Source organism: Harpia harpyja, chromosome 12 (assembly GCF_026419915.1).
Source record: "Harpia harpyja isolate bHarHar1 chromosome 12, bHarHar1 primary haplotype, whole genome shotgun sequence".
Taxonomy (NCBI): Eukaryota; Metazoa; Chordata; class Aves; order Accipitriformes; family Accipitridae; genus Harpia; species Harpia harpyja.
The window spans coordinates 33,250,909-33,273,989 of NC_068951.1; the positions used below are offsets into that span (position 1 = coordinate 33,250,909).

The 23,081-nt window shown below is 41.8% G+C and overlaps 2 protein-coding genes across 19 annotated transcripts in view; both read left to right on the plus strand.

Moving 5' to 3' along the window:
• The first annotated feature begins 1,786 nt into the window (after positions 1-1,786).
• Positions 1,787-15,968, plus strand: FYTTD1 (forty-two-three domain containing 1). 2 transcript variants are annotated; one of them, XM_052803850.1, is made up of 9 exons: positions 1,787-1,963; positions 5,036-5,167; positions 8,161-8,306; positions 8,865-8,992; positions 9,752-9,848; positions 10,843-10,904; positions 11,775-11,849; positions 12,671-12,797; positions 13,900-15,968. In XM_052803850.1, the coding sequence occupies exons 1-9, from the start codon at positions 1,861-1,863 to the stop codon at positions 13,993-13,995; spliced, it is 966 nt and encodes a 321-aa protein (XP_052659810.1). In that variant the 5' UTR covers positions 1,787-1,860; the 3' UTR covers positions 13,996-15,968. The 2 variants fall into 2 exon arrangements, with proteins under 2 accessions (XP_052659810.1, XP_052659812.1); XM_052803852.1 differs by having other exon boundaries at positions 1,789-1,963; positions 8,880-8,992.
• A 1,157-nt stretch (positions 15,969-17,125) lies between these two features.
• LRCH3 (leucine rich repeats and calponin homology domain containing 3) overlaps positions 17,126-23,081 on the plus strand; it is a 70,898-nt gene continuing 64,942 nt past the window's right edge. For all 17 annotated transcript variants that reach the window (XM_052804623.1, XM_052804625.1, XM_052804628.1 and 14 more), the window contains exon 1: positions 17,126-17,401. In XM_052804623.1, coding sequence (XP_052660583.1) covers positions 17,164-17,401 — 238 coding nt within the window. In that variant the 5' untranslated portion in view covers positions 17,126-17,163. The remainder of the gene's footprint in view (positions 17,402-23,081) is intronic.

A 23,081-nucleotide genomic window follows, 5' to 3' on the forward strand; every position in this document is an offset into this window, starting at 1 on the left:
GAAGAGATGTGTAAAGAGTGTAAATGGAGAGAACAAGGCCTTGTCAACAGTCTGCAGTACAGGACAGAGAAGAGGCCAGAAAGCCTCAGGTTTCTCCTCTCATTCTAGCTTTTCATGATAATACCCCTAGAAAGATCTCCAGTTCTGCGGTTAAGGGGCAAAGGCCTGTACGGTATTTTGGTGCAGCTGCCTCCCAACACAGAAGGACAGAACTGTGCCAGGGATTACATGCACAAGGAGTTAGTTGTGTATTGCGTACTTAGGATTTCGCATTTGCCACAGAGTATTTATTTTAGCAAATGAGCATATGGAGTACGTGGGCAGTTTGTGAAATGTGGGAGCGTTCCTACTGCAAGGAGAAGGTTGCATCTAAGGTCGTGCATATGGAAATATTTATTCCTGCCCAAGGGCATTTGCAACATAGTCCCCGGGGTCTTGGTACGGAGCTCCCCCTCCCTGGCGGCAGTCAGTCAAACCCTAAAACAAGCTGTCCTTTGGTCATGTTGCAAAGCCTACTGAAGGCCAAGGGCGAGGGAAGTCACAGTTTGAATGGCAGCCTCAGCACAGCTCCTGGAGAAGGCTGAGGGAGATGTGGACTGTAATGCCCAGTGACCACTGTGAGCAGGGGAAACTGACAGGGATTTTCCTTTCAGCATTTACTGCCTGGTTTCAGAAGTCCAGCCTCTGTGGTCACGTTGTCTGCCCATCTGTTCCTTCCTTTACTATCTCTGGAACTCACTGGCCAATTTCAACCAACTACAAGCAAGATGTAGAGATTTCAAAGATAATTACCATACCTTAAATTTAATAAGGAGAGTGCCTAATGAAGGAAGTGCCGCTGTGTAAAAAAGAGGTAGATCCCAGCCCTGTCACAGCTCGCTTAGCAGCAGCCAGATGATCACTAAGGTCCATGTGTACTGTTGGCCCACCAACAGGACACACAGCTCCAAAGAATGCAAATATATGGGGGGCGGGGGGGGGGGGAAGGGCTTCACTAGATTCCTTGTTCAAAAAACAAGTTGTTAATTTCTCCTGAATTTCTGAATCATGTGATTCTGACCAAAAGCTGGGGAAGATAACAACTCTGAAAAGAACCCAAAGAAAACACAGCCTCAGTAGTCATACTGTTCTGTTTCCAAGCAGTAATTTTAAGCCTAACATGATATTTTGGAGTGGGAACCTGGTTTGAACCCTGCTGTTTGACGCGTGGAGACACAATTCCGCTAGGAACTAGCCTGCCTTGGTTTGGCTCTTTATGGAACGGGTTATTTCTCTCAATTGCACCGGGGTCGCAGGCGAAGGCATCTCGCGTTCAGCTTCTCAGCCGAACACCCTTCCCCTACCCCGCAACATCTCGGCCCTCCGGCCAGCCCACGGCTTCGCGCCCTGCGGCACAACCGCCCTGTGCCCCCGGCCGCACCCGCGCCCCGCCGCCAGCAGCCCCGCCACTCCCCGGCCCCGGTCCGATGTGGCAGGCAGGTCCTCACGCTGTCCCTGGAGAAGCCCTCCCGCAAACGGCCTCCGGACGGCCCGGCCGCCCGCACCCAGCCGGTTACCTGCGGGCCCCGCCGGGCCCGGAGCCGCCCCCCGTCCCCGTCCCCGTCCCCGCTGTACCTGCTCCTCCCGTCCGGCAGGGGGCGGCGCGCCGGTTCCCGAGCGGGAGGGGGTGGAAGGAGGGGAGGCAGCTCCTCTCCTCGGCGTAGGCGCCTGCTGCCGAGGCGGGGTTACTCCGCATGCGCCAGCTGCCAGCGCCTGAGTGGGCGCGGGCTGCGGCGCCTGCGCGGCCGCACCTTGCGCATGCGTGCGGCCGGCTGGCCGAGGCGGTGAGGGGAGGCTGTGGCGGTGGTCCTGCGGGCAGCCATGAGTGGGTTCGGGGCCGCGGCGCCGCTTCCGGGCTCCTCGGCTGCGGCGGGGGCCCGGAACGGCAGCAGCGACAGCCTGGAGAAGATCGACATGTCCCTCGGTGAGGAGAGCGCGTCGGGCCCGCCGCTGTGGGGGAGGGGCCGGAGGGGCGCGGGCTGAACCGAGCGCTGGGGCCAGGGCGGGGGGGGGGCGCGGAACGAACCAACGGGCTTTGCCGGGCACCGGCGCGGGCGAAAGCAATGGGGGGCGTAGGGAGGCGGCCTGCGCCAAGTCGGGCGGGGGAGGGGGTGGGGGAGGACCCTACCACAGCTAGAGTGCGGCGGGGGGGCGGAATGCGAGGCTGGCTGCGGGGGCCTGTGGGCCCATCGTGGCGGGGACGGGAGGCGAGACTCGGCTGCGTCCCCGGGAGCAGCGGGGCTCCCAGGGGCCTGGGCCCGCGGGGTCGCCGTCCCTGGCTAGGGAGCAGCCGGTGTGGGTCCCCTTTGTTCCGTCTGGGTGTCCGGAGCAGGCCGAAGAGCGGGGCGCTGCGTGCGTTTGGCGCCGGTCAGGCCCACGGTGTCCGGGCCCTTTGCTGGGTGGCCCTCGGGGAGCGTCCCAGGGCCTCGCCTGGCGCTCGTAATTGCAGGGACGGGGGTGATTAGGTTGCCGCTCAGCTGGCCTTGCTTTTTGATTTTTTCTTCCCAGGTTCGGAAGTCAGTAATGGCAAGTCTCCTTTGTAACCCCTTTGCAATGCTTTACCAGTCAGATCAAGCGTGATGTCGTCTCTACCACGTAGTTTCCTGTGGCAATCTACCCCTTTCTCCCCTGTCCTCCGATTGGTTGTGTGTGTTAGGAAGTTGCACAGCCTCATTACAGATCTGCAGAACTGTGTCTCCTGAGTATATCTGAGAAACTGACATCTATGCTATACATAGTTCGGAGAGGTATCTCAGAGTAGTTCTGCTCTGGTCCTATGTACTGAATCCCCTTAACAGTTGGGGACACGTTTGCTGTCTTACTGGAGTGCATCTTCCTGTTTAGTTTTATCCAAAAAAGAAAAAAAAAAATTATTTTGTACTCTCCAAGACTGCTCCATAACACTACCAGGGCATGGTAGATACATACTATCAGGAGACTTGCTACAAAAAACGAAATGGTGATGTGAACTAGAATGTTAACCGTAGACTCGGCCTTTGTGGACCACCTTAAAGTAAGAGGATTTGTACAATTTTTCCATCTGTAAATAATCCAGAGGACTTCTTTGTTTTGGCAATGGCGATAATTTGTGAAATGACAGTTAGAGTTTGTTTGAATGTGGAGTAGCATTACAGCATTCATCTAATTCTATAAATCTGTTTTTACTTACAATATAGCACACTGAATCTTTGTTTCCAGGGTTACCAAGATTAATAGTTACTGATTCTGAGCAGCTAGTTGTATTTTCATATATTCTAATGTTTCTTGGCCAAGTTAACCTTTTGGTTAGACACTACGACATGTTCTGGACATTGACTAATAGCAGATTGCAAAGGACTGTTGTGATGTCATGGTGACTTTCTGTTTAAGAAGCTGTTGTGTGTGGGTGTGTCTTGGCTAACAAATGCATAAAGTCCTAGATATCCTTCATTTTCCCAAATAAGAGAATAGCTGAAACTTAAGTTCTTTTGTTTAAAAACTTGTAACCCTGTGTGCAGCAACAGCTAACTTGCAAAAATGGGATTTAAGATGGAGCAGATGAACTATGAAGCAAGGATCTGTGCTTTCTGACCATGGTGGTTTTGTATCACTGGTAGATAGGAATGGAAGTAGCCATTATGCAGAATTACATATTCTGCTCTAACAGTTTTGGACATTTTACATTTTGTTGAACATCACTTTATTAGTGGTGCTATGTTCAAATAACGCTCCTGGTTGAGTACTGCTGTTGGCAGTGATTGTTTCTACTATTTTGGAGCTGTATACCATTGTGAAGTGGCTTTGGTTTCCTTTGTTGTATAAAAAGGATAGTTTGGTAATCCTTGCTCCAGGGATGATCCTTTTGGTAAAGATTCTATAGAAATCAAACCCTCAGTGACCTGTATCAGTATTCCTTATCCTAATAGATTTTTTCTGAATATTCAATCATTTTTGCAGCAACATAAGCTGATTTTCTCTTAGCTTTACTTCAGCAGGATACAAAACATTGGATAAGAATGTTGTGATTTTGGTGGTTGGGTTTTTTTTAATGCTGTTTTCTCTGTTCTACCCCGTCCGAGTCCATTTGAACTCTGTTAAACACAGTAACCCTGTTCCCATCTCTCCTTGACTCAAAAAAGGATGTCCACATGTTTGTGGTACCTCTCTGTTGAAACACAGTGTTTTTATCAGTTGTGCTCTCATGATCTAGATGCAATAAACATAATTTGACATTTTTCTTTATGGTGTTTTCGTAAACAAGCTACCGGTCAAATAAAAGCATGCCAAGTCTTATCTCCTGAGCCAGTTACCAGGTCAGTGAAGGAAAGCAGACTGGTGTGGCATGATTTGCACTTGACGGACCTGCTGTTCACTTTTCATCAGTTTGTCGTCTTGCGCATATTTTTAAACCAATTAATAATTTGTTCAACATTGTTTCCCTGGATGATAGATAAGATGATTGCTTTAGATTGCAGATACCTGGGGAGAGAAGTTGTGCTTGCTTTTTTCCCATCATTTCAACCTCAGTGAACATATGAACATAACTGATAGGCTGAGTTCCCTCTGTAACTTATGTAACTCTGTAACTTAACTAAGTTCCCTTAAGTAACTTATGATGGAAGAACTAAGGTGTGATTGACATTTTGTTTGGAATCTGCAAAGTCTGGGAGTGAGATGGGATTAGCTTTTCTTTAATGGTATACAAAAATGAATGGAGTTATTAAATTTAAAATTTAGTGCTGGGCTAAATGCCATGATCTTTCAAGCCTCTTGGATTTTCTGGATGTATGCAACTGCTTCTCTTTTGCTAGGGCATTATATTACAAATAAGTACTGTAAGACTAACAGGGACTGGATGTTTTATAGCGATAATATTTCTGGAACCGTAACTTGTATGGGCTGGCTTTGCAAGATTAACTGGTCTGTTTCCCATGACTCCAAGCTTCTAGGGTTTTTTCTTCAGAACTAGAATATGTCTGCAGTATGTCAATTTTTTCTTTTTATTTTCTTCTTACAGACGATATAATTAAACTGAACAAGAAAGAAGAGAGAAAGCAATATTCCCCCAAAATGAAAAGAGGGCTTCAGCAGAATCGAACTCGACAGTTCAGGACACCAAGCTCCAAGTGGGGAATCCAACAGCAGAAAGGTGCGTACGCCGAACATAATGTGGATTGCACAGTGTCTTTTTTGAGCTGAAATGTAACCTCATGAAATGTACAGATTGACATGGTCAATTTGGGTGTCTTTCAAATAGTGTCACGTGCAGGTTTGATTATAATTCAGTTCTTTGTGATCCATTTATGTTTGGTTTTGTTTCTGGTTTGGTACGAGAAGGTAATTGATGTGTTTGGCCAACAAGGAACTTAGGTGCTTGAGGGACTCTATTTGACTCATGGAAGGATTGACTTTCTTTCTGATTTTTTTAAGTTTATTTTAATTTTGGAAATTGTGTTGATACTTTGTCCCTTCTCAGAGATGGATAGAAAGTGTGCTTATGCCAAAGCTTGTATATCAGGAAATGTGGAGGCCTTGCTAGAGCTCAGAGCTTTGTGCAAATATTTGTTAGGTAGAATTCTCCTAGTAGGCCTCCCCAAAATAGCTGTTACTGCAGACTGTAATGCTGGCTCTGGGATATATAAATGGATAGTGCACAGCATCTGAGTCAGCTTTTCTTGTTAAGAGCTTGGGATGCAAAGGAAGTATCATGTCAGCCTCCTTAAGACAGTGTTTTTACAGTGGAATACAAAAGGGGGAAAAAAATCATATAGGCAGGGAGTGGAGAGAAGTGCACAATAACAGCTTTAGTGTAGATTCCCTGAGTAACTGTCACGGTTTTTTTGATAAACAGGAGTCATATTCTAAAATGATTCCCAGGTTTTAGTCTAGTTCATGGCCAGCACCTGCATGAAGTATAGACTGGTTTTGCTTACATTTAATTTTGAAAAGTACCTCTTCAGTGCTGGATGATGAAAATATGGGAAAATACCGTCTAATCAGAAAGCCGACCACCTCAATAGAAGCTAATTATGTGTTTAAGTTAATACATGCAATTTCTTGTTTAGTAGCATTCATTTAAAACAAATACACATCTGTCTGGTGTATTCTCAGTGATCCCCATTTTATTTTTGTCTTCCTTAATGTTTGTTGTAGCAGCAGCTTGTCATTAGCATCTTAGACACAAATGTCTTTGGGGATCAGTGGAATGATATGTTGCTCAGGGCTCAGAGTTTTGCTTTTTATACAAGCCAACATGGCGGTATTACTTGTGCATTGATGCTGCAGGAAAATACATCAGTCAGCCCAAGTGTAAGAATATTTGTGTATGTGAAGAGTAAGTGAATTTAAGTTGTAGATTATCGAACATGTAGGCTTCTATTTACGACTGCCATTGTCAAATGCAATTGTTTATGATCTAACGGGCACAAAAGAAGCAAGTATTGGATTTTAGAATTTTAGGAGGAGCTTGAGCTGCAAACATAAAATTCTAAATACAATCATTTTGGCAGTTACTTTTCTCTCTTGGAACCTTCCCTCCTTGTCTGCCCTTGTTCTAGGAAAAAGCAAACATTTTTTGCAAAATTGCCGGACTCATGATGTTGAAATGTTGTGAATAGCTTTAACTGCTCCGTCCTATACAGCTCCACACATTTTATCCCGTTGAAAGCAAACCTCTTCTATATTATTTTTTGAGCAGAAGGTATCGTTAAATAGTTCTGACCATTCTAGTTATTAGTAGCTTATGACCAATAGATTTATTGCTGCTCTGTTGCCATTGAAGTTACTCTGATAAGTAGCAAATCCTCTATTGTTTGTGGACAGCTACAGAAACCACAAATGATCAATAGCATTCAATTCCTTGTGGTTTTAGAAGTGGCTGCCAAACTCTCTGGAAAGAAGCGAGGAACTTGAGCTGGGACTCTTTTCAGCCTTTGGGGGGGAGAAACAGAGAGAAGAACATTGTTCATTTAAATAAAAGTTGTCCTTGGTGATACACAGAATGCAACTGCACAAAACCCTGTGCGGACTGAGCTATCTTTGAGGTTGTCATTTATTTGAGCAGAGGTTGGTCCAGAGAGTTTGTGAGGCTCCTTTCAGCCTAAGTAACCCTGTTTCTCAGCTTTTGTATTTGAAAAGAAGAGCATTTGCTAACCATCCACAAAATGTGGGTACATAGCAGTTTCTCCATGGCAAATTTATCTAAGCTGGGTTCTGATCGATGGCTTACCTCAAGTGACGGCTCCTGTCTCATGAAGAAGCACAGATTTATTATCAACGCTATCAAGTCAGATATGTCAAAACTAGATGTGTCTGTTGCTGTAGAGCTGACTCCTTAGTCTTAAATGTACCTTCCAGTCTGAGGTTCTAGAGGGGATGATACTTGGGGATAAAACTGAACCATGGTCTGTATTCATAGTGTGAAGCTAAATGGCTCCAGACAGGGTTAACCAAACCCTTGTAACTGGAGATATGAGATGTTTATACTACTGACCTCAGACTTAGAAGCCTTTTATATTCAAAGGCTGCTTTCAATTCTCAGTTTCGTCCAGACTGCCATGCAGACTTCTAATTGAAAACACTTTAAATGCGATGCAATTCATACGCTGTTTTAAGATGGTTTTGTGGGCCAATTGCTATGTTCTTTTTTCTTAAGTCATGTCTTGGGAACCACTGATCTAAATAAATAAGCTTTGAAGTTGCTCTTTTTCTTTCCTTTAAATTAAACTGGTAATTTAAAGTTTGCTGAATGAGTAGGGAGCTGGGTTATTTTTGTTTGGTTTTGGTTTTGTATTATTAAGCACTTGATGAAGTTCCATTTCAGAGTATTTTGGTAGTTTTCTATGCCAGAATGACTCTAAGGTCTCCCTGTAGACATGTCAAATAACAGATTTTTTTAAGATAAATTAATGCATTCAGCTAGAGCAAAACTGATCTATATGAGAAGCTGATCATTGTTGTGCTAGGGCTTGGGCCAGACCTGCTAAAATAGCTGAATGACCAAATTGTCTTCAAGTGTCGTGATAGCTTCTGCTCTAAGGCTTGAAGTGTGCAGCCAAATAACTTGAGTTGCCTGCATAGCATCTTAAAGCAATAAGCTTTTTCTTTCAATAAGAATTGTTGAACTCTTCATGCTTGTTGCAGGTTATGGTAAAAATCGTTTGGGACGCAGAAAGAAGATAGCAGGGAAGAAGCGTTCTTATGGAGTTATAACTGGCTTGGCAGCCAAGAAAGCAATGGGTTCACGCAAAGGAATTAGTCCTCTGAACAGACAGCCGCTTAGCGAGAAGGTAATTAATGCAATTCTAGTGGTTCATGTAAGAACAGATTAAAAAAATGAAACACGATGGCTTCAGAACAGTGCTACTGAAATATAAAATGGAGACATCTGGTACAACCTTTTTTTAAATTGGGGATGTGTTAGCTGAGCTCTTGTTTGTTTTGAGGGAGGTGATTAATGACTAGGTTTGAAAGTTTTTTAACATTTAATTGGGTTGCAAGTCATGAAAATTGTAGTACAGAAGTATATTCTGTGCAAGTATGGAGGTGCTGTATTTTTACAAGAAAAGCTCACTTTTTAGGATTTCTTGTCTTTGCATTGCTTTGTTACAAACTAATGATTCAGCTGACATGCAAGTGTTAAGCATATGCCTGTTACAAAAATGGAAGTTTTTGCAAAACACTGAACTCCGTCAGTAGGCTCCCTCTTCTGTGCTCCTCCAATGCAACATTGCCTGCTCCATCTCATTCAGTATTGTAGAATAAGGATTGCTTTTGGATTTGTGAAGAAATGGAAATTGAAGGAAAAGTGTTTGTGTATATACAGTATACATATATGCTATATATAGTTATTGTTTTTTAAGAATGCACAGCGGAATTACCCAGTTTTGAAAAAGAAAGCAAACCTGCAGAGACAATCTGAAATGCAGAGAAAACAAGCTCCAGCCCTCAGGAGGCCTGCCCCACTAAACAGAAGGTAAAATACACAGTCTGCTTTCTGAACTCTTCTTGGCAACTTTCCATAGTGAGTCTTGTTTGACAGGACTGAGTCCAAGAGAAGACGGTAGGTGCTAGCAGTAGTAATACAGTCAAGACTACCATGTGTATGAAGTTCTACAAATCTGGAAGCCAAGCATGGGACAAATGTGGTCTTGATACAAAGCCAGATATTTATTACCATGTAGAGCACTCAGGAAGTACCTCTATTTGTGAACACCTGGTATTCTGCCTTCTTTTAAATCATAGGCAGCCTATATGGAAATGGCCAACATGAATTTCAGTAGCTTTGAAGTGACAACGGTGATTTAATGAACTTTCTAAATAAAATGCCTTTGTGGAAGCTGGTGCCATCTTCAGTTTTATGGAAGCTATTGCATGTTTTATTTGTGCTGGAATTAACATGTCTTATAAACCGCAACTTAACTGATCTTCACGATGAAAATTTTCACTATGTGACTCTACTGTGGAAACTGTAAACTAACTTTCTTTATACATATCAAGACTGCTCCTTTTTTTTTTTTTCATCTAATCAGCAATGTTTAAAGTGCTGGAGGATACTGAGCAGGTAAAAAGCAGAATTAATAATCATACTGTTCTGTGACGTAGGAGTGCTAGGCTTCTATGTAAAAGCAGTGATTTCTCCATTTACGAGTAATGTGTTGGGCACTTTCATAGTGGTCTCTCTAAGATGTTATCTGTGAAGCCTTTGATAACTATATTTTAATGAATATTACAGGAATAGCATGCCGTCCACTTTTGCCAGAATTGGAAACAAACTAAATCAGCAGAAAGACACTCGTCAAGCAACGTTCCTGTTTAGAAGGGGCCTGAAGGTAATAAAAATTACTGAAAACAACAACAAAATTGTGACGCAGGATTAATGAATCAACTTCAAATATCAGATTTGAGTAGAAACCTGAGGTTGACTGGGAGATAGGTATGGGTTCTTCTAGGGAAATGTACTTGTCCTCTTCAGTTACTGTAGCCCATTGAGTCTGGCTTCCTATTCCAGTGTAGCTGGACTGTTCAGAAGGGCATGGAACTTGTCAGAGTGTTTGAGGGTAGTTGCAAGGTGCAGCTTTCAACAGTTGCCATCAGGTGAAGGATAGACCAGAAACATTTTAGAATCTGATTATGGTTTGGGTTTAGGGGGTTTTTTTAGTTATTTTGGGGTTATTTATTTTAGTTATCCAAGTTATTATTTTAGTTACTTAAGGATTTTTTTTTAGTTGTTATGAGTAAGACCAAGAGAATAGAGAATGTGCAGTGAATGATAGTGGTGTTCTCTGTTTTCATTTTTGGCCTCATTCTACATCTGCTATCATTGTGCCTGTAAGTAGTTGCTGTGTTCCATCCACATGGATTGCAGAATTACAGACAAGATCAGGAGGAAGAAAAACAAAACCAAGGACCTTGGAAACAGCAGTGGGACTTAGATAATATCCAATATGCCGCTATGTTAACATTGATCAGATTAGGAACTAGCCAGGTTTTTCTTGCTGGCCTGGTAACATTTTGGTGTATCTTGGTAAAACGTATGTTTGCTGACATAGTCCTCAAAAATAATGTTTCCATCTCTTTATTGGTTAAATTACTGTCATTGACAATTTTGTTTAAATCATTTTGTGTTCTTCAAGTAATTTCATTGCAATGTCTTACAACGTTAATAGGATAGTTAACTTTGAAGTCCCTCTGAAAGTACAATACTGTTTGTGCAGAGTGTACAAACAGCTTTAAACTTCTATTCTTGAACTGCTGTATTTCTGGCTGCTACAGTGGGAACTGAAACAGTATTCAAATCCAGTGTCTGTATTGATGCATTTTCAGGTGCAGGCCCAAGTGCAGTCAACAGATGATCTTGATAATCAGACAGTAAAGAGAACCCGTCAGTAAGTATTTAATTTGGAAAACTTCAGTTTGGTTACTCGTATGAGTCTCGTTTTATTTCTGGCTTTCTGGCTATGATAATTGAAAGTGGGGTTGGTTTTTTTTCCCTGTAGGCATATCAACTGAGTGACAGTGAGCGATCCTCCCCCTATTCTCAGTTATTTCCTAAATTGTCTTCTAATTTAACCAGGAGAAGTTTGTTTGCATAAGACACTTGCAGGAATGAGGGGGAAGGTGGTAGCTTCAGAGGATCAGACTAATCTCTACCACTCATGAATACTGCATAGACTGGAAGAAAAATTCAAATGTCAATGTTCTCCTGAGCTCTTGATGTAATTTCTGTTTTATTTAGTACACGTACAAGTCTGTGAAGCAGTTTGGAAATAGGCAAGGCAGGTCACAAGGTGGACACTCGGCTCTCCCCCCGCGTATTCTTCCCATACCATTCTGTGCCTGCTGGGCTCTTTGCAACTTGTTTGTTGGTAACACAACAGGCTGAGTAAGCAGCATATGCCACAGACCTGCAGTCTGTCACCTCTTTGATTTGCTGCGAGGACCATTTTGGCCTCATCTGTGGCAAGGAAGCCAAACGTTTTAAAAAAGTGAACATTTCAGTCAGTGCTATAGTTCTGGTACACCTTGCCAGCATGTGATCTAGCGCTCCCCTGAATAGGTTTAGATAATGTAAAAGATACAAGAATCAGTGGCCAAGCTTCTTGTAGATTGTTTGACTGCATGTGGTCTTCGTACTGGCCTATATTCCGAAAGCTTGTACGTTCTTTACTAGCCAGTGTTCTGGACACACATTTAAAGGTACTCTGACTGAAATTTCTGCAACATTTTTGTAAGTGATTTCTGTGTTTTCGAACTAGATGGCGAACTTCTACCACAAGTGGAGGAATTTTGACTGTATCCATTGACAACCCAGGAGCAATCATAACCCCAATGTGAGTTTTCAAAAAAGTTCTGAAATGTTCTTAACATAGCTGAAATCGCTGTTCTGAGCCATTTAGTAAGTTCCTTGCAGGTAGTATTTCAGATGACCTCAATGTCACAACTTCTTGTGAAGACTTCTAAATCTGGCCCCTTTTTGAGTGTTTCTGAGCTGTGTTTGAATAATATCACATCTGGTTTTCTCAAGGCATCTCCAAGTTAGAAGCTTGATGTGCTGTGTGGAGTTCAAGACTGGTGGACTGGTAGATTTTCACCTTGTCTGCCTCTTCCAAATCAGACCATATTGCAGTTGTTTTCCTCCCCTATCTGAATGAAAATGAATGAGCATCTAGTTGATGAGTGATGGTAATTGTTCCTCCCTGATTCATAAAGATACTGCTAGAGTTGTGATTAAAGAAAGCATTGCTGTGTCTTTAGGAAGTTGATGATACTGTTGTTTCATGAGGTGTTTTATTTTAAAAAATCTCCTTGAGTAGCTTTTTTCATTAGTAGCATTTTATCTGTAAGGAAGACTGTACGAATTTTTATTTTTTTGTAATTATTGGAATAATTAACCACAAATTATGCATTTGTCAGTAAGATTGAGAGATAAAAGATAAGATTGATTCCTGTCAGGACACTTGCTGTCTGATAACAATAACAAATGCTACCCTTTTCTAGTTCTGCCTGACTTTTACCTTGAATTTGTGCCCTCCAGCTATTTAGCCAGCCTGATCAAATGGCTTGATGAAAAATTTATACCTCTATCAGCATTAGGGCTTTATTGCATAAAACACATATTCACTGTGTCCTTTGTAAAATTCTTCTTTCACAGTTCCCAGAAATTACGATTAACTCGTACTCCTGTGCCACCATTTCTCATGAAGAGGGACCAATCTGAAGAAAAGAAGATTCCCAAAGGGGTTCCATTGCAGTTTGATATTAATAGTGTTGGAAAACAGGTAAATGCAGTTTCTTTCGTTAACTGTGGAAGTAGTTTCAAGACAGATAAAAGTCAGTGAGCCAGGCACTTTCCTCCTAGAGTCACTAGTGACAGAAAGAGGGAACTGGTGACTACTTCTTGTTTCCACTTCCAGTTCTTCCACTACCTTGCTATGTAACTTCAAGCAAGTAACTAAACTCACTGTTCCTGTTCCTCTAGTTCATGTTTTGCATGCCCACATGCTTTAAATGGGATTTAAAATGTTGAATATTTCTTAAAGCCTTCTGGTGTTGCTGCTGTGCTTGAATAGGCAACTCTGCGTAATTCAGGGATGAGCTGCTTTCACATGTGTAGCCTGCATGGAACCTCGACAGCTGAATTTATAAGGCAACTTTTGCTATGCATCTAGGAAAAAAAAAAATCAAATGTGATGACGTAAAGGCTTGAAAGATGAGCAATTTTTCGCAAGTTTCCTGAAGACAGGTGATGTAGTGCAAGAATCTTAGTGCTGTCATTGAAGGAATTCTTACAGGGTGACAGTTAGGTGCTGTTCTTGTAATAAGCTCCGTACTGCCAGCTGTAGAAAACTACACGGGATCAGTGCATTGATCTGGATTTGTTCCTTCCATGAATAAGCAGTATGTCAAAAATAGTCTACTACTATATTGTAAAATTAATTGAACTTTTGGACCCCAGTCTACTGCCTCAACTGGATGGACTTGAAAGCAACCTGCATTTACACAGTTAAAATGCTGCATTTGTTGAAGTTGCATAGAGTCTGTGTGGGGAAATAAGTGTAGTGAAAGTTCCCTTTTTCAGTCCGTCTGTCCTCAGTTTAATTTGTGATATTTTGAGTGGACTTTCAGTCTTGACATTGTGTACTACGTGTTCTTAATGAATTCTGAGAAATGCAAGCTCTTGATGTATAGTCCAATCTGATTTTTAAATGGTGTGGGAAATTATGAAATCAAGTTAAACCTCTTTTTTTTTTTTTAAATCTAAGGCAATTAAGAAGTCATGTGATGATACAGAATGAGGAAAAAATTATTCTTGTCTCCATTACTTTGATTAAATTAACCTAACATCTTTTATGTTTGTGGTGAAATTACTTTATTTTTCAGACAGGGATGACATTGAACGAACGTTTTGGGATCCTGAAGGAACAAAGAACAGCTCTGTCTCAGAACAAAGGAAGCCGTTTTGTAACAGTGGGCTAACCTGACAGATGGACTTGAGCAGTGATCCCGCCTACCTAAGAAACTGAGATAAAAGTGGGCAGAAGAATACAGCATACATCACTGAAATTCTCCAGAATTCTTACTAAGATGGTGGCAGAGCTATCTATCTTTATTACTTCTACTTTGAATGGTAAAAGACATGATGCCCTGAAGGAGGGGAAAGTGGGGAAACTGATCTGCTGGAGTGGCACCATCACCTGGTTGGAAAAGATTCTGTTGCCCAGCTGATGACAAACACTGATTTTGGTTCATCTTGCAACCAAAACACAAACATGAATTTTAAAAGTTGGTTTTGGGTTTTTTGTTTTTTTTTTTGTTTAGGAGTGCTCAGTATCTGTTTTTTGACCCCTCTGTTATAGTAAAGATTGTGTGTTTCATTACAAATCCCATTTTAGGGTTTTTTAGGGACTGCCTATGAACTTTCCTTTGGACTGTAGTTTGGCACAGAGCCTCAGTCCATGAATACTTTGGTAGTGATGTAGCGGCATTTTTCATGGGAGCATTGGTTGTACTTCTTTGTGCTTTTGAAGTTCAATTTTTTTCCTTTCTTGAAAACTAAATGTTTTGCATCCTCACTTTCACAAATAAAGCTGTTAGCTGAGACCCAAAATAAGTAATTGGGATGGAGACTATTCTACTCTTACCCTTAAAAGTGGTCCAGATCATATTGGAGGAGTACTGCACAGGCAGTATGAGAGTAATTTATATTGCAAATAGCTCAAGTTCATTATCCTCCTCTGTAAATGGAGTATGTCTGTCTCCTATTTTTTCTTAAACTTTTGCTTTCTATTTCTTTTTATAAGTTTTTTCACAAACTTAATGCAATAACTTACATTTTTTTTAATAATTTCATAGGAATAAATACAACAGTTCACAAGGAAGTCAGTGGTATGGTAGAGTTCCTTACCCTCCCAGACATAAGATTCTCATCTTGCATACCTTGCCCCAGAGGGTTTTCTCTGGCTCTTACAAATAGCCAGAGGCAAGCAATCTAATGGCACTTGTTTGTATATACCAAAGAGAGGTAAGATGTGAAAGCTGATCAGAAGTGGTCAGACATCTTGAAATTGGCTGAAACTGGGGAGTGTTGCTGGAAGAAAGCCCTCAGTTTGCCAGCATGTGTAAGGCATTAAGCAGGAGCAAGCTTGCTTTAAGCTTAGCTTTGTGCATCAGAATCTGCAGGATGGTAACAGCTGGGGCATCCTCAATCTGAGTTTATATGATCCCTAGAATTGAGGCACCTGTTCAGAATTGCTTCCAGACCAGGAACTGATGAACTTAACACTGTTCTATAGCAATGAGATCTAGGTACAGTCAGGTAAAAGAATGATTGGCTTGCTGCATCCAGAAATGTTTATGGTATTTGAAATGGGTTTAATTCCTTTTTTTGTTCTTGAAGAATTTACATTTGACTTCTTACAGAGTTGGTTTCCTTGCATTTTTATCTCAAATTCCAAGTCAACTAGCATTTAATGGGAACTTCAATGTTGAAGAGCATTTGACAGTAGAAGGGCTTTTGTTTGTATAGCAGTTTTAAAGTCAGGGTGTATCCTGATGCTATATAGTACTTAAACCCTTATTTTTAATGTTGAAAATATACCTTAGCAGAAGCAAACTAAATGTAATGATGTTAAGGTTTTTTTCTTAATTACTAGTAGGAAAATTTTTTTTGGAGAAAATGTCCCACTGTTACAATTTGAGTAGATAAAAGTGTTGCCAGTCATCCTGTTTCAGTGTATACATTTTCCATGTGCCAGGATGCAACAAAAACATTCTTTTGCATCAACATAGATGCAAAACATTGATGCAATGCATCAAAAAATGCTAGTTTGTATTTAATGAGAAGATGCTTTACACTGTACCTTTTGGTATTTTTTGGAGAAGTTATTACATTTGATCTATTCTGAAGCTGTTAATTTTTTTTTTTTTTAAATAAAAAGTTACAGGTTTCATACTGTCTTGTTCCTGTTACAACCACCTGGGCAATATATTGGTTATGTGAATTTTCTGATATCCTTCAAGGGGTTCTTAATGATTAAATTCTTATTAAATGTTCTGAAGAATATACCAAAAAGCAGCCTAATATAAGGAGGGCTTGCATTCATTGCCCAGCTTAATATCCTGAAAATTAAGCACTTCTTGGAGTGACGCTATATAAGCTCACTTGCATTTAAATGTGTCAGCTGTTGACGTATTTTTCAGTAGCACCATCTAATTTAGTGGTTTGATGTGATGATAGTACCAGATTCCTTAATCTGTCAGCCCAAGCATTGGTTTTCGTGTTGCTGTGACATGTCTTGCTAGCGAGAAGTCACTGTAATCTAAACCTTGTATTACAGGACTAGCGTGAACACCCTGATAAATGGCTGCAGTCGTGTTTCTGAGTGCGATGCTGGCAGGAGGCTTGCATAAGGAGTAGAAGTGCTGCTATTAATTGGTGGTGCAGGGAAAAAAAATGCTGCCTGTAAATATATTTGATAAGATGTTGAGTATGAGTGTGAGCACCTGACAGTCTTTGTTCTTCGCTACCAGCTTAAGTCTGTATGGTTGCCAGCTTCAGGCAGCGTTCAGACATGCTCCAGCACAAGCAGCGGATCCATCAGTCAGTGCTTTCCCAGAGCAAGGCTGGCATTTATTTGGATGTTGCAAAGAGTGTGACCTTATAAGGATTGATGACATCAAGGCAAAAAAAAAAAAATCCAAACATGAAGCAGCTGGTACTTTTCCTTCCTAGTTCAGATATGTGCGTTTTCTCCTTGATTTGCCGCTGGAATGGGTCAGCGGTGAGCGGTGCTCACCCAAAAGCCAACTGCTGCTCAGCAGCTGCTGTGGCATCCCACCCTGCTTGGGGAAACTAGAATTCTTCTGAATTTCAGAAGGTGTACAGGCACTACAGCCATGTTCAAAGGGAGGTGGGCACCCTCGCACGCCAGATTACCCCAGGCGAGCGGAAATATCGGACCCGAAAAGAGGATGTTTCGGGTTATTTTTGCCGGGCGCCGACGCTCTACCCGCTGCGCATGCGCGGTCCGCGCCCTGTCAAGGCTGGCGCATGCGTCCTCCTTGCCGGTCCCCGGGCTTTGCCGCGCCTGCGCAGTGGCGCGCGAAGCCGGAGCAGCGGCGGCGGCGGGCTGTGGCGGGGGGGAAATGGCGGCCGCGGTGCTGGCGGCGCCGGAGGGCGGCTCTGCCGTGATGCCGGCGGGCAACGCGGCGGCTTGTCCTCCGCCACCTGGTTCCTCAGGTCCCGGTTCGTGGAGCCGCTCCTTGGACCGAGCCTTAGAAGAAGCGGCGGCCAGCGGTACCCTCAGTTTAAGCGGCAGGAAGCTCCGTGACTACCCGCGGGCCAGCGCCGCCAACCACGACCTCAGCGACACCACCCAGGCCGGTGAGGGACGCGGCGTTGAGGCGGGGGGGGCGAGATGGCGGGGAAGAGGGGTAGGGGAAACGCTTTGCCCTCCCCTCACAAGCGCCTCAGGGCCGGGGGTGGCCGGTGTGGCGGGGCCTGGGGGCTCCCCATCAGAGAGGGCTTAGGGGGGGCTGGCTGTCCTCCCCTCACCCGAGGGGGCGGGGGGGGAGGACAGCCAGCCCCCCGCTAAGAGTGAGGCTGAGGTGATCAATTTGCTGTCTCTTCAGTAAATTGAAGCTGGATGCATGAGGAGGAGAAATTTTCTCAGTGGATGTTTGGGGGGTCTCCCCCATTTCTCTTGAAGAGTGTATATGTGGGTGTAGAGGAGGATTTCGTCTCACCGGCGGCGATGCTTGGGATATTTCTCCTCTTGGGCCGTTTCTCCTTCACGCTTTCGCCTCCTCCCTTCGCTCTCCGCCCTTCCTCTCCTCGGCTGAGAGGCAGGATGGAGGAGCTGTTGCAGGGTACTCCTCCTTCCTCTGCCCGTTGTGGGTCTGGCGGACGAGATCTCCCGATTTGTTGGGGTTTTTTCTTTGTCGTCTCAACTCTAGAGCTGTTTTCCTTGTTGGAGGCTGCTTTAAAAAGAGTTATGAGGCTTTTCTCAGTACTGTTGCTCACTGATGTGGTTTTAGCCAGCCACGTTCTTGTTCTGATGTATATACATGTGAGTGTGTGTGTATATATGCATATATACACACTCTCGCCATCTCTTATCTTGTGCTGTTGACAGGGGAAACCAACTTTTCAAGAAGGCTGTCAGGTGTGCATATGCTAAAGACAACTGTTTCTTGTGCTCTTATGCTTCTATTATTGTCATTGCTGATAGCCATAGCGAGATATGAAAGGTACTGTGAGCAGAATCATGTCCCTTTTTCTTTTTTTCTCCTGTGTTATGCATAAAAATATTAAGGATTTTTAAGATGTACTTTACAAGGTACAGTAAGCAATAGGACTGTTTTTTCCCTCTGCTCCTCAAATATATTCATAGGAGTACACTAAAAATGTATACTTACCCTGTAAGCACCTTGATCATAAGTAAAAACATATTTGCGGAGTATGTTTACGTATTACTGTATTGAATAGAGAAATGAGACTTGAGAAATGATGAGAGTTTGTGCAGGATGTAGAAGTTTTCTTAATGCATTATATAAAGCAAATATAGTTTATTTTGATTGTCTAGTTGTATAAGTGAAGTAAAAGTAGTTTTAAAAGGTGTCAGCATGCCTTTTGTTTGTAGCTTAGATTACTTCCTATGCATTTAGATTTTTCTAGTGTTTTGTGTTAAGCTGTAGCTTAGAAATAAACTCCAAACATCACTTTTTGAAAGTTACCGTGTTCTTTAGTGTTGATACACTGATAGTTAAGTAATTAAAAATGCAGCCTCCTTTAAAATTGTCTGACTTCATACTCTGTCCTGTAACATCCTAATTATGCAAAAATCTGTCACTAATACAAAAAACCAAAAACCACATATGCAACCAAACCTTGAGACAACTGTGGTTTGTTTGACTTGAACAAATCTATAAATAGAAAAAGCTTCTTGTTAGGGTATAAAATTTTTCTTGTTCAAAGGGTTTTCTACAAATGCAGTTGCATAATGGATGTGTAGTGGGCTAATCTGTAACCAAATGCAGCATACACATTTGTGAGGGATTTGGGCTTTTTGTTTATAACACTATTCATTTACTGTACTCTTAAACAATTTGTGGGAATTCTAGTTTCCACCAAGGTTCCCGTCTATTGTGATGAATATTTGCATTGTAGTTGTTCAAGAAGCATTAAATGCTAATAAGCGGCAGTGCATACCATACACTTTTGTGCATTTATCATCACAATGAACCTTAGGAAAAAGCTAGAACTGTTCTTAAGTTGTAAGAAGCAAAGCTTATGGAGTGGGGGGAGGGACGAGTTTAAATTCCCTGTTTTGAAGGCTGCTGTGAATAACTTCATCTTGTGTCTTTTTTTAGCGTGGTCTGTTCTATGGCTTTTTTTGTTTTGAATAAGGCTGGGCAGTGGAGAAAAATCCATGCAAGCATTTCTGACCCCCAGTTTTCAGTTGGGTGTTCAGCTACAAATTTAATCCACTTCTTTCCCCACATCAGTTTCTTTCTTGTGAAACTTCCAGTTCTTTTGTATGGAAGTGGCCACAAATATTATGGTATAATGTGTATGTGTGTTAGGTGTTACAAACACTTAAAATAACACTTTAAATAACCCCCTAGACTGTAGACTCTGAGTGCCTTCCTGCATGCTGTGCCACAAAGACTCAAAGCACATCAGGTGGGGCATGTGTATGTGGGGTTTCATAAAAATCATTGGAATTACTCCCGAAGTATAAAACTGAAGACAAAACAACATATATGCAAATCTTACTCCTTTTTATGTGTAAGATTAGACACCTCTCTAGTGTAGGTCATGTTATACTGGTGTAGCTCATTCCCGTTCTTGTAGTAATAAAAGAATTGCATGTCACTGTAACTGCATCAATGCTAAAGAGGTGGGAATGAATCACATCCCTCATTAATGTAACTACACTGCCAGCAAACCAGCATCTAGCATAGCCTTAAGCCTTAACAGAATGACTGGCCTTGCCTGGAAGCTGTTTTTAATGCAGATGAACAAGCAAAGCGGGTCAGTAGGAACAGGGCGTTAGAGATTAGATGCTTGATCAAGTTTAGCTGGGTGCTCTGTGCAGATTTTGAGGTTGATGATGGGTGAGGGGAGAATCTCTTTAAGTAGTTGTCAGCCATAAGGTACATTTTCAATGTTTCAACGTTAAATCAATGGGACGATCACATTTCTTTAGATCTTTATAGGTTGAGAGTTGACAGTAGTACTAACCCTGGTGCTCAGGCTGTGATAGCTTCTAGGTACCATTCTTAACTATTCACTAAACAGTCATCAGAGCAGAGTTTCTGGCAGATGTAACTTAACTTTGGAAAAATATTTGATAAACAGATCATAGAATATCTCAAGTTGGAAGGGACCCATAAGGATCACTGAGTCCAACTCCCTGCTTCCCTGCTTCTCGCAGAACTACCTAAAACTAAACTGTATGACCAGATCAGGTTTGCTGCATTTTTATTCTGGAAGTTAATATAATATTTCTGTTAGGCATCAGTGGAAAGATTAAGTTCCTCATTAATCACTAAACTTTTCACTGCAAAGTGAATTCTCGAGTAATGTCAGAGCCTCAGCTGCTTCAGGGCACTGCTGTCTTCCAGGTGTTGAAGACCCAGAGGTGGCTTTTTAAACTAAGATCAGTTCTCAGTATTGTTCTCAGAACTGAGCAGGTGACTTCAGCAGGCATCGAAGTAATAGTGAGTTTCTGGTTGGTTTGTACTTGACTGGAATTAAGATCACGTAATACAAAATCAAATTGAAGATGGGATGGTCTATGATTGAGAGCTTTGGAATGGATTAGTGGGAAGGTAGCTCCCCACACTGTCTGACGCAGTAGTCCATCTAACGTTCTTGTACATATGAGATGGCTTGTGTACAAGAAATGCAGTGTAATAATAACTTAGATACTGAAAGAGGGGAAAGCAGCTGTTCTTTATGCTCATCCCTTCCAACTTAATTGGAATTTTAGGAAGTGACTCAAGCTTACAACGTTCATTGATGATGAAGAATGAGCAAGCTTCTTCATTAACAAAGCAAGGATGTGCTTCTCTTTTTCTTTCATACTCTTTCATTTAACCTGCATTATCTATCCCTGTTTTATCTGGGTTGAATTACAGTCCATTTGTTCATTCCATTCTTGTTCTTGACCAGGGAATAGGAAAAGGAAGGGCTGTAAACCATCTGAGTTAAGTATGAAAGGAAGCACAGTTGCATTTTGCTAGTGTTAATGTAGACTCTGATGTCATTATTTGACAGCTTCTCAGTGGCCTAAAGCATACATTGAGCAGAAAAGTTATTTGTCAAACCCTCCATGACAGCTGTAATTACCTAAACCACTCACTGTCTCCATTTTTAAAGGAGAAGATGGGAATATGTGGGTTTATGCAATAAAAGAAATGGCTGTTGTATGGAAATCAACTAGTAAGATAATTACATTCAGTGTATTATGTCTTGTTTCTGGAATATATTAATAGTGAAAAAGGATAGCAAGACCCTGAAAAGGAACAAAAAAAATTGTCTGCTACTACCTTTTGAATGACTTTGCCAATGAGGTATCTCTATGGTTTTGTTCTTAGCAGCTCTCCGTAGAAATGGTAAAATCTGACCATAGCGTCAATAAAATTTCTATATGCTAAGTGCTTGCTTGCATTTAGAAGGATTACAGTGACTGTATGAGTGTTCTGCAGTAACAGGTCTCACTGGTATTGTTCTTTCCTGCCAGAAATTTAGTTGATATTACCTGATGAAATGTAAAACAGCTTGAGAAGTACAGTATGGCTCATACAGTAGTGGATGTATTTCCCAAACATTTGTTCCGAAAGCCACAACAGCAGAATCCAAACCAGCCTGAAATTAAATAATTGTTTGAAAAAAACCTCTTTGGGTTACTATATCTTGAATGTAATTTTATTATGATCTTTAAGATAACTTGGAAGGAAATGGGATTGTTCTTTGTTCAAGTCGCAGGCTGTTTTTAAGATGAGTTTACAGTTTGGTACTTAGATTATCTGAAGTTTCAGTATTAAAAATGAAAACCTAACACTTCATTAGGGTAGTTCAGAGTCTTGTGCTCAGATTTGTATACTTGCCTCTACCCTTATCAAAACCCAAACAGAAATACACTGTCCAGAGGTTCTAGTAGCTGTAGGGGCAAGAAGGAGGGAGGATGACAATCTTTCCACAAACTTTAGATGGTAATCTAGCTTGTTCCATTCAGTTGCATTTTTTGGTCTCATCTCCTACTTGTGTCAGTCCCTTTATAATTTGACTATTGCTCCCTCTTGTTCTCTTTCTTGTTATGTTTCTGTTATTAGAAAGTCTTGATCTCATGTGTGTTCTCTGCATAAATACTGACAATTCTTAGTCTAGGCTAATGAAATTATCTAAGAGTGGTGCTTTGGTAAGTTGGTAAATTGAGGTCAGTTCTCTTGCTTTTTTTGTTACCCTCAAAATGCAAAGAGCAGTAGACTGTCACAGTTGATAGTTCGTTTTTGTTGAATGGGTTGGGTTGGGTTTTGATGGAGAGCTGAGGCCTGCAGTAATGCTCAAAGGTTCTTGGCACACAGGCAGTCTTTTTGCCTAATGTTTTATAGCAACTGGGACAGTGGAGTCTGAGCTTGTAGTTTCTAAGCCTTGTTGCAGTAAAAGTTATACATGACATTCAGAATGCCTTTGTTTAGCGAGTTGATCTTTTAAAACAAAAAGTCCCACAATCAAACTTTTACTACCAGTAAACTCTTGTAAGTGGTGTTCAGGATTGCATGTGTTTCTAGTTACTTCCCTAGTAGTCTTCCACTTCCCTGCCTCCATCATGATCAGACTGGTTTTTTAATACTGTCTTGTCTGCATACACACTCTTAATTATATTTTTGGAGATAACTGTAATCACATAAGAAGTAAAGAGGATAGGGATTGATACGTGAATATATTGAATTCTGCAGTCACGTGAAGGACAAATTAGAGTTAAGGGAAAAAGGAAATGTGTTTCTCATGGTGTTTCCAGCCCTCTTCTCCTGTGGCCGCAGCTGTGCTTGGA